Consider the following 17,188-nt stretch of genomic DNA (forward strand, 5'->3'; position numbering starts at 1 on the left):
GATAAACAGAAGGATAAACAAATACATACATATATAATATATGGTGATTCACCCACATGTTTTTTAAATAAATTGTTCTGTTTGTCCTCGAAAGTAATTATCATGGTTTATAAATTCCGCCCTTCTTAAAAAATCATTCTTCACAATTATCTTGTTGCATAATATTCCATCGAGTTGATACATCATAATTTACTTAGCCATTCCCTTATTGTTGGATACTCAAGCTCATCCTAATTTGTCAATGTTACAGATTATGCTACACTGACTATCTTCAGGTTCACAGCATCATGAAAAATGGGTAGTGTCATGGAAAAAATATGGTCATGATAAAACGTCAAGTAAAAAAACGAAGTGCAAAAGTGTGTGTCGATTACAGTTACAATGATGAGAAAGAATATATATGTAAATGAGGATGGGGAAAAATGAAATAACCTCTTTGTTCTAGAAGGTTCTTGCTAGTTTCTGTTTTTCTATTTTCCTCTAGTAGTATTATTATTAATTTATATTGGTGAAAAAAAGTAAAAGAAATAAGCATGTCATGCACAGTGGGATTAAAACATCTTAGTCCTCAGAGTGAAGAGGTGAACTTAGAGGTCAGTGGTCTTGACTTATTCTGGGGACAGCAACCAGAGAAAGAGCTTCTGAAAGGCTGGAACCATGTCTTATTAACCCATGATTCGTAAGAAAGCCATACTGTTCCTGATCTACAGTGGCTGTTAAGTGATAAAAGGATAGAATTTCAGATCTTGAAGAAGCCTCAGATACAATTTATTCAAACACCACGTCCCAGCTGAATAGATGGAAAGCCAAAAAGACTTGCCCAAGGTTCCCCCAAAATTTGAGTGCAAGAGCTAGAGTTAATGCCATGTTTTCTAAAATCTACTCTAATTAGAAGAAGCAGATGGTTAGCAAATTCACTCCATGGAAGCCACAGAAGAAAAGTCCCCCATCAGTCCCAACACAGGATGGGTTTGACACACTGACCTGGGGTACCGTAAAGTGTCATGCATGTTGAGTTAGTTACAGATCTCCCTCGGATCCCTAGGTCCTGCAGCCTTTAAGATGTTGTCATGACAAATGTCTCTGACCTGAGGCATCTGCTTCCTTCCCAGGCAGCGTTAAGTGGTTTGACTATACCTGGGACATCGAGAGAAGAACACTTTCAAACCTGGGTCCATGACTGAGGGACACATTCTGGGCCTCCTTCTGGTCTATACCCTCTCCTAGGATTGTCTCCTCCTGCCACGCCTTCATTTACCACCTGATGGGAATTCTAAATCCAAAATGGCCCCAAGATTCTCACCCCCTGAACACACCATGCATTCCCCTCCTCTTGAATGTGGGTGAGACCATGAATATGATGGGATAATACTCTATGATTAGGTGTAGGGATTTTTCAGATGTAATTAAGGTCCCAAATAAGTTGACTACAAGTTGATCATAAAGGAATTTATCCTGGATGGGTTTGACCAAATCAAATGAGCCCTAAAAGAGGCATTGAAGGAAGAGCGTCTAAGAGATGCCCTCCTGCCTTGAAGAAGCCAACAGTCATGCTGTGAACAGCCCCCATGGGGCTACAAGAAAGGTCCTGATGGGGGCCTCTAAGACCTGAGAGGGTCCCTGACTGACAGCAGCAGCAAAACAGGCACGTCAGTCATACAGCAACAGGAAGTGAATTCTGCCAAGAACCACACCATGTGCGTTTTGAAAGGGGGCCTTGAGCCTTAGTGGAGACTGAAGCCCCAGTTGACTCCCTGATTTGAGACCCTGAGCAGAGAACCCAGTTGTGACATGACTGGACTTCTAACCTACAGAACTGCTGTGAGATAATCAACGTGTGTTCTTTGGAGCTGCTATGTTTGTGGCAGTTCATTACACAGAAAGAGAAAGTTAATACACAGCCACAGAGTGCTGGGCCTCTCTCTTCTCTCAGTGAGTGCTCTCCTGCACTCAGAGACGGCCGGCATCTCTATCGGGTAGTCCTACAGGCACCTGAGAGGCAGCGGCTCTCACACCAAGCTTACCCCTTCTCTCCTAAAGGTCTGCTGCTCCGCCCTTCCCCAGCGCTATGATTCTCTCTCCAGCCCCTAAGCCAGAATCGGATGCTCATCCTCAGCAATCCTCGATGGCTCACCTTCTTGGAGCCAGACAGTCATTGGGCTCTAACTTTGTTTCCACCTGTTCCTGACAGGCAGCCCTTCCCAGGTGCTCTCTTTCTACCTCAACAGCCTCCTAACTGGTCTACCACCTCTAGTCTGCCCTCCTAATGGCACTTCCTCCACTGTGGAGAGAGTGATAGGCTTAAAACAGAAATAGGATGATGGCTCTCTCTTCTTCAAAAGCCTTCTTGGGCTCCCCATTTCACATAGGTTCAAGCGCAAGCTCTCTCTGGTTCATGAGTAGATGCGTTCATGGTCAGCCCCCATGCATGCATCCCTCAGGTAGCAGCTTTAATGTTAGTTCTTCAAAGATGCCTATCATCAATTTCCCCATTATTTTAGTTCCCTCTGTCTTTTCTTGTTCAAAGGCACTTCTCCCCATTGGAAATGATATATTAATGTATGTATTTATTTGTGAAAAACTTCTCTTCCTTCCCTTTTCACCCTTGCAAGACTGCAAGACTGATGAGAGGAGTCACATCATTGGTCTATTTGTTATGATATACCTGGTCCTTACCATAGACTCTCAGCAGAATTAGGTATTTAACAAAATATTAGTTGATCAAGGGAATGGATAAAAATGAATGAACTTGGTATTCAATGTCTTTCTTGATCCACTCCCAGCCTTTTTTCTCACTATCTTCATTTATATACCTTATACTCCAGTGACACACAATTCCACTTAGTAATCATAAATCCTGAAAAGTGGGATTATCACCTTCATTTTTGAGAGGAAGAAACCGAGGCCTGGAAAGTAAATCAATTTGTCGAAGATCACCTAAAGTAAGAGTCGGGGACTAAATAAGGTCACGCGTGCAAGCATCTTGCAATGTGCTTGACACATAGTGGGCGATCTTGGCTGGTAGGTTTCACCTCTTTATCTGGGAACGAATTTTTGCAAGGTAAGAGAATCCTGGCCGTCCCGCAGGATTGCAAAAAAAGGGGATGACAGAGTGTTCATGCTTGGGGCGGGAGGCAGAGAGTCGCAATCTCTCAGTATAAGGAACAGGGGGGAAAATCCTGCTGAGCCTAGTTGAAAAACAAGAAAGCGAGAGAGACTGATTATTCCTTCTCACTAGTGTAAGCAACTAAAAACGACATGTTTGCTTTATCGCCTTTGGTCTCCCATTTGATTCCTGACAGGCGTCTCCCTCCCTTCGATGCAGGGCTGGGCTGTCAGGTGCTGAGCTGGTTGGCATCGCAAAGGAGGAGGAGAACTGAGAACAGTTTAAACAATATTTCAGGGACCATCTCGGGCTTAGGGAGGAGTTTTTGAAATTGTCTGCCTCCTTCATTGCATTCAAGGAATCCTCATTTGCCAACATTGCTTGATGTTTCTGCAGGTTGGAGAGAGGTAGTCTGGGTGGAATCTTTAAGAGGAAAAGAAAACCCAACAACAACAGCAACAACAACCAAAACAAAACAAAACAAAAACAACCTAATGTCTACTTCCTCTGAGGTTTGAGGGGAGGGAGAAAAGAGAGACATAAGACAGTGGGATTTTTAGCCCTTAACTATTCTGAATACATAATCTTCTCTTCTCTAATATCTCAATAAATGGGGCCAAATGCAGGTGTAGATCAAAGCTAGGTTTCTGCATTCGACTGTTGTTTCAGTAAGAGAAATCCAAACTCCCAGTCTCATCTCTCCATGAGGACAACTGGAATCTCTCCAGATGGTCTGCATAAGCTACTGGAACCATCTAGAGAAAGGTATCCACCTACTGCAAACCACACACAGCTATCTACCAGACCGAGAGTTGTGATAAGAGGGAAGATCTTCCTAGAGGCTAATACTGGGGTGTGGTGACAACAGACTTTGGAACTAACCAAAATGGGGTTCAAGCTTCAGACCCGCATGGCCATTTTGATTCTGTGACCTTGGAGAGGTCACTCTGTCTGCTGTTAGTTTCATTCTTTTACATATAACGCAAGGGCAATAACTGATCACATAGGAAGTTTAGTGACTAGGCAATAGACTTGGCACCAAAGCAGCATTTAATGAATGGTTTCGATAGACTGCTACTCCTCTTATAACTGTTACTCGAGCTCCTGGCTTGGGAAAGGGGGGATACACTCAATGGGGGCCCAATGGGGGCCCAATGCCAGAAGAGGAACAGGGATGTGCTGGGGGCTAATGTGTCAAGGAATGCATAGTTTTCTCAACTCTGGATGAAAGTTAGAATCTGGAAAGGATTTTATACCAATACCCATACCCCTGGACCAGGCAATCCCATGTAATGGGCCTGAGATAAGTATATGTAATTGGTGTTTTAAAAAGCTTTCCAAGTGATTCAGAGGTTTAGTTTGGCCATAAAACTACCCAATTCCAACAGTCCTTACCACACAGCTGAGGACAGCTGTCCTGCTGTTGGCTCTGACCTGACCCAGGTTTCAGGACTCACTCCAGAGCGTCCAAGCTTCTACTTAGGCCCTAAATACCCAGTCTCCCCAGCTGACCCTGTCGTCTATTTCTGAAAAGAGATCCAGTGCACAGAGCCTTGGACTTTGTGGCTTCCTTTGTCCTATTCTCAGTGCACAGAGTGGTCCTAGGGTAAATTCTGGATTGCTCAGATTATGTCTAGACAATGGTTGTGCACCCCAGCCTACAGCTAAATTCTTCCTTCTTACTGACAGGTTCCTCTCAGTGGTGTGATGGTAAACGCTTAACAATGAGCTCTCCAAGGAGGAAGGGGAAGCTTCCATTACTGTGTTTGCCAGTTTCCATGGTGTGAATACATCCACTGCAGCTGATGATAAGCTACCAAAGCGACATCACTCAGAGCAGAATTGGGAATGAAAAGCACAGTAGGCTCTTACAAATCGGTCTGGGTTGGTTCCAATGTAGCAGTGGAAGTTCTATCTTATGTTTTCCTACTGGGACCAAATATCAGGACTCCCACTGCTGGTGGTGCCCTGGGAAGGCTGGTCCCTATGGGCACCACTTTTGTCCTCCATATTGAACTACTTCTCAGTTCCTGAGTTGGTTCCGACCACTCTTATTCATGGTCCTAGCTCTTCCCAGGGCAGATGGCCATGGAGGACTTAGAGTTGACGCCAGGAAGTTGTCCTGGATCCGATCAGCAGGCTTTGTGCATCAGCAAGGACATAGGTATCTGCCTCTTGTCTCTAGCACATGCCTTGTTCTAGGTACTGTGGTACATGTCTCACGCGTTACCTCAATCACCTAATGGTCTCGTCAGATTTTAAAACCAAACCACTTAAGTGCAAATCCCAGCTCTCCTTACTCCATGGTAGTCTAGATCTCAGCTTCCTTACCTGTAAAATGAAGATGAAAATAATCCCATCCGACGGTACTCTTCCAAAGCATGTGGGGTGACGCATATAAAGAGCACAGACAGGTGTAGAGAAAGTTCAGTACATCACATACTGTGCTTCCTGTCTTGTCCTCTTCCTGGTTGTCTACTTTTCTGTCACGGACACTCAGAATAGTATTACCAACATGAACTTAGAGAGCATCCAGTTTTACCTCCTTGGTTGACAGAAAGGAACCAGAGGCTCAAAGTCTTGGTCAGTTCTCATAAACAAACACCTGGGATTGGAACCTTCCAGTAGTCATGGCACTTTGTTGTGCTTGGTGCTTCCTCCCTCCGTTCTTGTCTCCATCTTTCCCACCCAGCTCACCCAGCACCCCTGCTCCCTGGCTTTCCACCCTGTCCTAACCTGCCCCGGTTTTCCCCATCCCCATGTTGAGGCCCTGGGATCACCAGATAAGCCTACCTCTGCTGGCATGCTCTCACCTGTGGGCCCCCAGGTAACCTTTTGTCATTCTGTCTTCTGTACGAGTTCCTGCTCCTGGGGAGGAGCAGACCAGATGGGTCAATGAGGATGGGGGAAATAAGGACTTTGGAGCTCTGCTTCTCTGTCCCCTCCATACCAGGACCACCATTCCCTCCCTCCACAGCTTGGGTACTGGATCACTCTTTCAAGGTCAGTCTAGATACAAAGGCTTAGAAAATGATTAAATACCTATCCACCAATCTTTGGTGTTTACCCTTTTCTGAGTAGAAGGTCCTAGAAGGGTGCCCTGAAGGCTAGCTTAAAGCATCCTGCAGGTGTGCCTGTGGAAGAGGCTGACCTCAGGCAAGGCACAAGGACGCAAAGGGAAAACCCATATTGCAACGTCCCCAAGAGGTCAGCCCAAGCAAATTCATGTTCTTACTGAAAAGGTTTAGTCTTTTTTTTTTTTTTTTCTAGAAGCAAAACCAATGTGCAGGTCAACACATTGGGAAAAAAAGGCCATGAAACCATGTGTGTCTGAGGCACTCATTTTGCTGTGCTTAACTGGTTACCATTTAATGAACAGTGATCACAAGGCAGGCACACCCAGCTAAGTATGTCCTGTGCACACATGATCTCCTTTAACCCTCACACCAAGCTTAAGGAAGAACAGAAGGACTAATACTAGACTGATCCTCCTTAACCCAGAACAAATTGAGGCTCAGAGAAGGAAAGTGCCTTTCCCTAAGCCACACAGCTAGGAAACAGCAGACCAAGGGTTTGGACCCCTGCCTGCTGTTTCTGAAGCCAAGAATTAGCCTAGAAGGACAACTGTTGACTTAATACTTTGGTCTGGAAATAATTTCAAACTGATGGAAAAGCTGCAAGCATAAGAACATCCGTATGCCCTTTGCCCAGATTCCCCTGCTGTTAAAATTTTGTCCCATTTGCTTTGCCAGTTGAAAAGGCAAACACTGTCACCTTGGGGAAAAGGCTTCCCTTCCCTGAGCCTTTGTTTCTGTAGACATAAAATGGAACGAGTCCTTTCTTTAGGAGTGAAAAAAATCCTGTGCTCTGAAAGGAAACAGTGGCTAAAAGATGGGGTGGCTCCTGTCTATTTCTCTGGCCCATGTGCCATTATTCCCCAAGCCACAGACCTGCGCTCTTCCCAGTGCCTGCCATTGCTCCCATTTGTGCCCCCCTTCCCCAGAGCGCCACGTAGCCTCTCCCCTCATAATGGGAAGGTACTGATCTGTCAAACTTTCATGCCACCCCATTCCCACTTCCCAGAGTCTCTGCTCCACCCTGGCATCCTCCCCTTCTATTTCAGGATGGTCTCCTACCCTCAATCCCCAAAGGTCTTGATTTCTGCACATATGGCTTGAATTTTCCCTCACCCGTCCTCTTCCCTTAGGAGAGGATTAATCCATGTTTGCATGTGCGTGCATGCAGGCAGGGAAAATCAAAAAGAAAAATTCACATATCCATACAGTTTAGCAGAAAGTTGAGTTTATAATTCAAGAGTTCTTATCACTCACAGAACATCTCAGTTTAAGAATCACAGAATTAAGGGGCGCCTGGGTGGCTCAGTCAGTTAAGCATCTGACTTCAGCTCAGGTCATGATCTCGCAGTCTGTAGGTTCGAGCCCCGTGTTGGGCTCTGTGCTGACAGCTCAGAGCCTGGAGCCTGCTTTGGATTCCGTGTCTGCCCCTCTCCTGTTTCCCTGTTTGTGCTTGCTCTGTCTCTCAAAAATAAATAAACATTAAAAAATTAATAAAAAAAGAATCACAGAATTAAAACTACCAACTAAAACAAAGATATAGGCAAAAGCAGGGGCGGGCAGCCATGCTCTGGTTCTGTCTGCTGGGGAACTAATTGGCAAAGCTTAGAAGAAAGTGCATGAGATTGGGAAGAAGAAAATGTGGGTTTCTGAAACTGGCTGGGCAACCAGCTAATGAGAAGACCAAAGTCCAGAGAGGGAGAGATAGTAGCCCAAGGCCACAGGGCCAACCGCACAGAGCCGGGCTGGGAGGCTCCTGCCGGGTGCTTGCACTGTTGGAACCATCCAGCAGCTGTAGCTGCTTTGTCTGCTGCTCAGCACTGTGCCTGGGGCTGGACAGGCCATCTGCACTTCTCATCTGGCCCTTCAATTATACACTAGCTTATCCTGATCAGCACTGCTTCTCTGTGTGAACTGCATCACCCCCTAGGAGATTATAACCACCTTGAGGCTTGCAGCCTAGGCCCCATTTCCCACAATGCCCAGCATCATGCTTAGTAAGGTTGTTTGTTTCATAAATATAAGTTAGACTCGAATGAGCTTCAGAGTTGGTAACATGAGGCACAAATACTGTTGTTTGACAGATAGGAAAACTGAGGCTTCAAGAAGACATGTGCTTGGCAAGGGTCACTAAGTGAGTCAGTGGTAGGGGTACAGACTTCAATACGTATCTCCTAACTCAGGGTCCACTGTCCTTCCAAGTGTCATCTCTGGTTAATAAAGGTGAAATTCTGCCCAGTGGGAACCTATCATATCCAGCTACTTCATTAGTTAATCCTGTGGGGTACAGTCAGAATTGTCATACCCCAAACAAGTGATGGATTGAATGATTATTTATTTGACCATACACAGACCTCTGTGCTTGATAAATAGGCTCCTTTAGGCAGCAAGATCATGCATGATAGGAGATCACATTCATTACACAAAGCATTCTAAGATTTCACTCAAGTGTCCTGGACCAGTCCTACAAGTGAGGGCCACCTATATGATGTGGGGGTTTTAGGGTAGGGGTGAGCAAACTATGAGCGACAGGTGAAATCTGGACCAGCATCTGATTTTGGACATAAAATTCCTTAGGACACATGTATATTCATTCATTTATGTGTTATCTTTGGAAGCTTTCAAGGTACCGGAGCAGAGTTGAATAGTTTCAAAAGTAACTGCATGGCCTGCAAGATGAAAAGGTTTATGAATTGGCCATTGATATTAAAAAGGTTGCTGACTCTTGATTCAGGAAATCTCACCAGACACACACACATCTTGGTCTCTCAGTCCCTACTCCTCAGGTTCTTTGTCCCTCTTCCTGTCTGCCCACTCACCATATTGATTACTACTGTTCTCTGCTTATGGGTTCCACCTGGTTCTCCCAGACGCCTTTGAATGACAGTCCCAGGGCCCTTACAAAAAACCAGAGCCTCAAGGAAGCCAGGGTGGAATCTCAGACTATCATAAATCTCCTTTCCAGTTGCTCCTAGTGCCAAAAATGAAAGTTCAGCTGACTTAATTTTGGGTTCGGGATGTTTCCAAGGAAAGGGGAATTTTGGGAGAAAGAAGAAAATTCGGAGTCCTGGAACCTCCCATCTCTGGACTTGCACTCTGGGAGACAGGTGTCAACAGCTCTATTTTACATGGAAGGCGATGCCGCTCACCCATGGCCACACCAAGGGGATGAGGTAAAGGCAGGATTCACAGCCAGGTGTAGCTGACTCTAGCACCTTCTACATCGACATGCTAGAGAGAGACTAGGTAGGAAAACCCCATTAGATGTTCCCTCTCTCCTCCCATCCCATGCCTTCTCTCGACCATTAGCTCTAGGTGTATCCTTCTCTGCTGGGGAACCTCCTGAACTTGTCACATCCCTTCAGATTGCACACACTCCAACCATGCTCAAAGAATCAGGCAGAGTGGGTTTTCAACCTCAGGAGTTAGGCCCTCCTCCACACTACCTGGCATGTCCTTCCCTGGAGGCCTTGAAGTACAAGAGCTGGGCAGCGCTGAGGCCTCAGTCCTGCTCACCAGGGGCAGACCCTTTTCTTGCACGTGGAAATGGAGTGAGCAAAGACAAGAGAGGCTGACAGAAAAGCAGCATCCGCCCTGGGCACTTATAATAATCCAGACACCGGGCCAAAAATTTCTTTCATTCATTCGTTAGTCGTTCATCCAAATCTATTAAGCCGGTGCCCACCCGGGATCCATTCCCGTGTTAGGTGCTGGGGATGGGAAGGTAAGTACAGATGGCAATGTGCCTCTCCTTGGGGTGCTTCCAGCTCCGTGGAGGATACAGACATCACCCAGAGAACACACCGGTAAATAGAATATTAGAGTGGGGATGAAGTCTGCAGGGTAAGCACGCAGGAGCTACCACGTAAGGAAACAGCAATCAGGCATGGGATGACACAGCGGAAGGCATACCATTTAAGTCGAGATGTCACAGCGAGTCCAAGGGTGGTGCGGGGGGTGGCTGTTCCAGGAAAGTTCTGGTGGGACAGATATGGGAGTGCTGGAGAAGAGGCCTGGGTGCAGGAGGACACAGAGCCCGGGGTAAATGGGCGGCCAACCACTCAACACATTCATCCGAAATGCAGAAGGAAGGACTGAAGGCTTCTTAGCCAGAGAAGCAACATGATCCCTACTTACATTTTCAAAATGATCACTCTGGCTGCAGGGTTGAGAAGGGACTGGAAGACACTAAGTGACATGGTTGAGAAGGGATTTTAGCTGTTTTCAAGCAAAGGATGGAGGTGATACCAACTGGGATGAAGGTGATAAAGAGGGGAGAGCTTGCTGCTGGGGGTTGTAGTTATAAAGATGTTCAGGCTCCTATTTAATCCTCACACTTACCCCAAGAGGGCGCTATCACTACCTCATTTCAAACCAAGAATACCAGTGGCGGTTCAGTCGGTTTAGCCTCAGAGTCTTGATTTCAGCTCAGGTCATGATCCCGGGGTCCTGGGAAGGGAGGGAGGAAAGGAGGAAAAGAGATAAGAAGTGCGGGATAGAGGAAAGGGGGAAGAAAGAAGGAAGGAAGAATCCCCCAGGAAACAGCTGGAGAAGAGAGGGGAGAGAGTGGTGGGGAAAGGGGCAAGAGAGGAAGAGATAATAAGGAGAGAAGAAGAAACAGAGAAAATAGAAGAGAACAAAGGAAAGACGGAGGGATGAAGAGAAGGAAGCCTGGAGACACGAAGGAGGGAAGAAGAGAGGAAAAGGGGAGAACAAGAAAAGAGAAACAGAAATTAAACAAGCAGGCAAGCAAGCCAGCCCAGGACACTGAGAAGGACGAGGAAGACACAGTGGAAGCCAGAGGCAGAGGGAGAAGGGCTCGCCATCTGTGGACACGCAGAGGGACGGAGTGGCAGCCGTCCGCTGGCAGGAGAGGCCGGGAAGGAAGGTAGGAGAGGATGCATCCCAGCCGTGTCCTCCCCACCCTGGAAACACAGCCTGGCCTTCCGCAGTACATGGAGGCATTGGGCCAAACTGTTTATCTCCAATCCGGTGGCTCACATTTGCTTTTCTTTTTAAAGTTTAACTCCGATTTACAAGGGGCGTGCTCTGTGATGGATGTTTTTCCAGTTAGTTGTAAACAGCAGAGGAGACCTGCAGTTTACCAGTCCTGCAGAGGAGACCCACCAACTTCCTCAGCCCTCGTTCTGGCTGCTGGACTGGGGGGGGGGAGAAGACGGGTCAAGAATATCATCCATCACCAACTCCAAAATCCTCAACACAGCAAGATACCGTGAGCCAAGGCTCGGGAAGGGGTGAGGGGCAGGCCTGATTATTCCAAGGCTGAGAAACCTTCCAAGCTGATGTGTCAGAAGAGATACTCCCCACACAGGGCCTGTTCAATGAAAGGTGCCAGGGTACGGGACATAAGGAAACCAACAATGAGGGCTGAACTCACATTACTAATGTCTACCTTAGCAGGTGCCATGACAAATTTTTTTCTGTAACTTAACCAAAATTCATCTCTAGGTCTATGAAGGCCATTTCACAGATGAGAAAACTGAGGTATAGGGAAGGTAGATAACCTGCCTAAGAGCAAAATTTGCCCAGAGAAGCTACATGACCCATGATCTTTGAATGTCCACCATGCATGTGTGGAATGCACGCAAACTGTTTCACGACAGAGATTCTTTCCCTCTTCCCTACCCTGGGTCCTTCTTCAGCCCACTTTGGTGCAGAGGTGAGAGGGCCACATGCCTTGATTAGTTGCCAGAGGACCCCTGCTTCTTCCTGGGCCTGGTCCAAGCCCCTGGATCGCTCCTTAATCACAAGCATGGATTACAGGCCTATGCCCCTCTGTTCTCTTCCAAGATTGCAACCGTGAACTTGCTATTTCCCCATCATTAGAAAACACTCAGGAAAAAAAGAGGTTAGAGTGGGAGAGAGCCAAAGCATAAGAGACTGTTAAAAACTGAGAACAAACTGAGGGTTGATGGGGGGTGGGAGGGAGGAGAGGGTGGGTGATGGGTATTGAGGAGGGCACCTTTTAGGATGAGCACTGGGTGTTGTATGGAAACCAATTTGACAATAAATTTCATATAATTAAAAAAAAAAACTGAGAACAAACTGAGGGTTGATGGGGGGTGGGAGGGAGGAGAGGGTGGGTGAGGGGTATTGAGGAGGGCACCTTTTGGGATGAGCACTGGGTGTTGTATGGAAACCAATTTGACAATAAATTTCATATAATAAAAAAAAATAAAAAAAAAAAAAAGAAAACACTCAGGGATGAGGAATTACATTCACGGGTGAAATACGCTCTATTCTCCCCTCAGGAGTATGTGTAACCATTCAAAGAACAGTGGACCTCAGCACCAAGGTTGTCGCCCTTTCTGGAGTGCCGCTTCTGCATCTGACGTCTCCTTACCTTTAGTGTCACTGAGAGAAATAATGATGCATCAATACGGATTTCATCTGTTGAAGACATAGTCCAGATAGTCAAAAGGAGTCCTCTGTATAGGAACCAACTACAGAACTTTCTCTCTGGTCCTGGTTGTCAGGTAAAGAGAATTTCCTGAACAAATGGTTCTAGCCCATAGACCCTGCACATTTTATTGCTGAGTATGTTTCCTTCTGGACTTTGATTGCTAAATCTCTACATTAAATTGCCAGCTCCTTCTAAGAACTACACAACACAGGATGGCATAGATCACCTTGCATCGATCTAACCTGGGTTTGAATCATTTTCTTTATTCTTATTTTGCTTTCAATCTGATTCCCTTCGTTATTTCATTTCCTGTGCTGGATTTTTTTTTTTAACTGCACGAACTTAAAAACAAAATTCTTCCCCAAATCCTTTGGGGAATGACGTAGGACAGAGAGCAAATAAAGAAGCTATACAAGGACCATCACTGGTGTAGCCAGGGTTTCGGATGCCAGGCTGCATTAACCAGATCAGGACAAGGTTGAAGAAAAGCCGAGGTTTGTGCCTGAGCACAAAGTCTGCTTCCCAGGCATACGTCCTGCACACGCTAGTTCTGGAACCTTCCGGAACCTTCCCAAGGACTCCCTTACCTTTGCTGCGGCGGCGACTCCGGTACTGCTCCGTGTAGAACGTCAGCTGTGTTTCGTCATCTGCCTCTGAACCTGAAGTCCCCTTGGTTCTCCCAAAGCTGATTCCCCCTGAAAGGAACAACAATCCATTAGTCATAGAGGCCTCCTGGAGCTTGTTAAATCCCTCATCCGACCCAAAGATCAGCAACCCCATCGCCAGACTTCTTTCTGTAAAATCCCAAGTGACCCAGAAGCTGGCATGATTTATGGAAGGAGTTTGGGCTCTGCAGCGAGGCAGATCTGGGTTCTAACCATGATGTGGTAGCCACAAGCTGTGTGACCTTGAGGGACACCTCCCCTCTCTGAGCCCTGGGTTGTTTCTTAACCAAACGGGGACAGTTACTACTGACCTTGTAGGGTTGCTTTGAAGATTAAAGGAGATATAATATATAAAATATCTGGTCTGTGGTGGGTACTAACTGACAGCTATGTTTTTGCTTCATATGATGAGCCTGCCTCTAAAAAAACACTTCGGGTAACTTAATTTCATACACATTTCAAGCAAGTGCTTACTAGATGCCAGGCCAAGAGTGAGACACTGGAGATCCAAAGATAGATACGGCCCAGTCCGTGCCAGCCAGGGGATCGTAAGCTAGTCAACGAGATAAATGGGATCCTAAGGAGCCTTTAACCTAATTCATGGTTATGTTTTTCCACACAATGAGATGCTGAGAACATGGGGGAGAGCAATCCATCCCCACACGGAGGACCTGGGAAGGTTTTATGGAGGAAGGGGGATTTTAAGTCAGGGCTGAAAGGATGAATGGGGCTTCAGTGGCAGAAAATGGAGTTGCAGGTAAAGGGAAGAGCCTGAGCATCCCTGGGGACAGGAAGCGGGGCGGGTGGAGGCCATGCTGATCGGAGTACTGACTGGAAGGATCACTGGAGCCACACAGTGGAAGTCCCTGAGGGCCACATTGAGGACCAGGGGCCTTCCTATGGGCGTCACGGAAGGTTCCAGAGCAAGAGGAGGAGTTCATCAGCTGCACATGCCACGACAGATACCACAGAGGCCTCAGAGTGGGTGCCGCAGAGGGCAAGCAGGTGCAAGGCTCAGTGATCCCTTTGCGAGAGGCGACAAGGGTCTGGGTGAGGCAGGGGACACTGAGGATACAGAGGAAGACAGGGGAGCAAGGGCTGTTTAGGGACACACTCAGGAACAGGAAGGCCGATGGGCGAGGCATTCACATGCTATGAACAGTGGATTCCAAAAGTGATAAAGAACCAGAGGGATATATGCCAAAATACTAGGAGCAGTTAATTGTGCAGGGAGGAATACAGATAATTTTTATTTTCTCTGTGCTATACACACACACACACACACACACACACACACACACACACACATATGTAATCACTAACAAAAAAGCACAGAGTGCGTGAAGAGAGGGATTAAAGCATTAGTAAACTCTGTGCCCAGAGAGGATACAGTCAGGGGAGAGCTGCAGAGAGTGTTGGGGGCACGGGGGCGGGCAGGGGAGCAAAGGGCCTTTGTTTGGGGAAACTGCCTCAGGTACAGAAGCTTCAGACACTGACATCGATAGACTGTCTCTGGAGGAGACTCAAAAACCTAGTAGAAGTGGCTGTCCTGGATGGAGAAGAGGGTGAAGGTTAGGGATAGTGGGAGACCGCTTTTCACTACAAATATTTTGTAACTGTTAAGTCAAGTGCCCTACAAACAAACCTATTACCTGTTTGAATATCTTACGCGAGGAACAGAAAAATATACATCAGAGGGAAACACTGCTCAACTCAAGAGAGAGTTTCCTATGTCATTTCCTCTATAGGGCACCTGAAATGGCATTCGGTATATGGAAACCCTGCTTGAGACACTCTATCTACAATATGGTTACTGTGCATGCATTCATCCATTCCAGCAACATGCGGAATGATCTGCTTCGTGCCTAGATGTCTGTATGTTACTGCCTATGTAATCCTCATCATGAAATTCTCGTAAGGAAAGTGTAATTAACAAAATAGATCATGAAAGGCACAAGGACCTGTGTGGGCAAAGTTACTTAGGTGCCAGAGGTCACACAGCTGATGAGTATGAGGATTCAGATTCAAGGCTCGTCTGTCCGGCTCCACATGTGAGCTTTCTAGATGCAAACTGCTTTCCTGGAAACAACTCAAGAGGGAACCTTAGGGAAGGCAGACGGTCCTTAAAGCATCAAGGCACCAAGTACTGTGGTAGGAGCTTCACATACGCCTTCCTATTCCAAACTCACAGTACTCCTTGGAGGGAGGTATATTGATATCAGCCCATTTTACAGATGAGGCAACCAAGGTTCAGAAGACAAAAGTGATTTGCTAATAATGAGTGAAGTAGGACTTGGTACCCACGTGTAACCGAGGCCAAGTTCAAATTTACAGCCATTTGTGACACGCCCTTCCCAAATTAATGCTCTGGAAAATGGAAAGATTAATACCTGCCCTCTGCCTCCCCTGAGACAGCATGTTGTAATGGATGGGAAAAGTATAGGCGACAACAATGTCTGATCTTTGTCCTCAAATGTATCTTTGGCCTTGTCCCTGTCTCTTAGTGTAAACATCACCATTTTCCCAGCAATTAAGGATAGGGCCTGGAGACAGCAGGAGACCCCAGACTGTGCTAGACACAGTCCCTCACTTAAAGGCTCTCCTTTGAAAAGGAGACGGCATGGCCCTGTGGACACTCTGGAAGCAGTGGAAGAGCAGAGGTGTCCAAAAGTCAGTTTTCACATTGTCACTGAAATATTTTCCTGTTACAGAAAAAGGGAAGAGGGAAAAAGGGAGGGAGGGGAAAAAAAAGGGAAGGAAGGAAGGAAAGAAAGAAAGAAGGAAAGAAAGGAAAGGAAAAGGAAAAGGAAAAGGAAAAGGAAAAGGAAAAGGAAAAGGAAAAGGAAAAGGAAAGGAAGGCTTTCGGTCATCTACACATAATTCTTGGCCAAAAGGAAAATGAAGGCATGGGATAAAATAGTTGCTTTATGTGCAGGAAGCATCTGTCATACTTCCTGCTGTGTCTGGGGCAGCAGAAAAAAAGGGAGGAGTCTGTCCTGTCAGGAATCTACCTCCATATTTCCTTCAATTCTCTACCTTATCCCCTACTTAAAGCTTTACAGCCAAATCCTCCCTCCCTCCCTTCTTCTCTCTCTCGCATTTTCCTCTCTCATTTTCCTTCCTCTCCCAAACAAATGACCTATTATGTTCCTGCCATGGTGACCATGACAGACAGGAGTCAGTTCTTTCTCTATTGGGACAGTCTAGCAGGTGTGAGAGAAAGTCGCCAGACAATTCTAATACAATAATAATAATAATAATAATAATAATAATAATAATAATAAGCTAACTATTACATAGCACTGTCTCTGCCAGGCATTGTTTTAACCCTTTACCTGTACCGATAACTCTAGGAGGTAGGTTGCTACTTTCATTCCCTTTTTAATGGATGAGGAAATGAAGGCACAAGGGAAGTAAGTAATTGGCCCAGGGTCACACAGCTTGTCAGTAGCAGAACCACAATGCAAATCCAGGCAGTGACTGCAAAGTCTATTCCTTTAGTCTCTATGCCAGCATACAATAAAATATGAGCAGATAGCTCATGTAACGTCCACTGCCATACCTGTAAGGAAGGCATTATGAACCTTGTCTTACTGGTGAATGAACCATGTTTCAGAGAGCTGATGGCAGATAGTAAGTGAGGGAGCTGAGACTGAATCAGGTCTGTCTACCGGCAAAGCTGGCCTCATGGCTAAAATAACCTGGGAAACTATGCTCGTGTGTGTGTGTGTGTGCGCGCGCGTGTGCGCCTGCGAGAGTGTGCATGTGTGTGTACACAGAGGCAGAGAAGTGGCAAAGCTTGACGATTTGACCTGAGAAGGTTAGCAGGTGTGTTACCTCCCCCAATGCCAGGGAGCATTTGCTGCTTCTCGCCACTCCTCTCCAACGGACCACTGAACTTGTGCTCTTGGTAAGACTC

At 46.3% G+C, this 17,188-nt stretch overlaps 1 protein-coding gene across 4 annotated transcripts in view; it reads right to left on the bottom strand.

The window, feature by feature from the left end:
• Positions 1 to 17,188, bottom strand: part of ASTN2 (astrotactin 2) — an 879,885-nt gene that overhangs the window by 558,896 nt on the left and 303,801 nt on the right. For all 4 annotated transcript variants that reach the window (XM_045469026.1, XM_045469024.1, XM_045469025.1 and 1 more), the window contains one exon: positions 13,192 to 13,299. In XM_045469026.1, the coding sequence (XP_045324982.1) occupies positions 13,192 to 13,299 (108 nt within the window). The remainder of the gene's footprint in view (positions 1 to 13,191; positions 13,300 to 17,188) is intronic.

Source organism: Leopardus geoffroyi, chromosome D4, assembly GCF_018350155.1.
Source record: "Leopardus geoffroyi isolate Oge1 chromosome D4, O.geoffroyi_Oge1_pat1.0, whole genome shotgun sequence".
NCBI lineage: Eukaryota > Metazoa > Chordata > Mammalia > Carnivora > Felidae > Leopardus > Leopardus geoffroyi.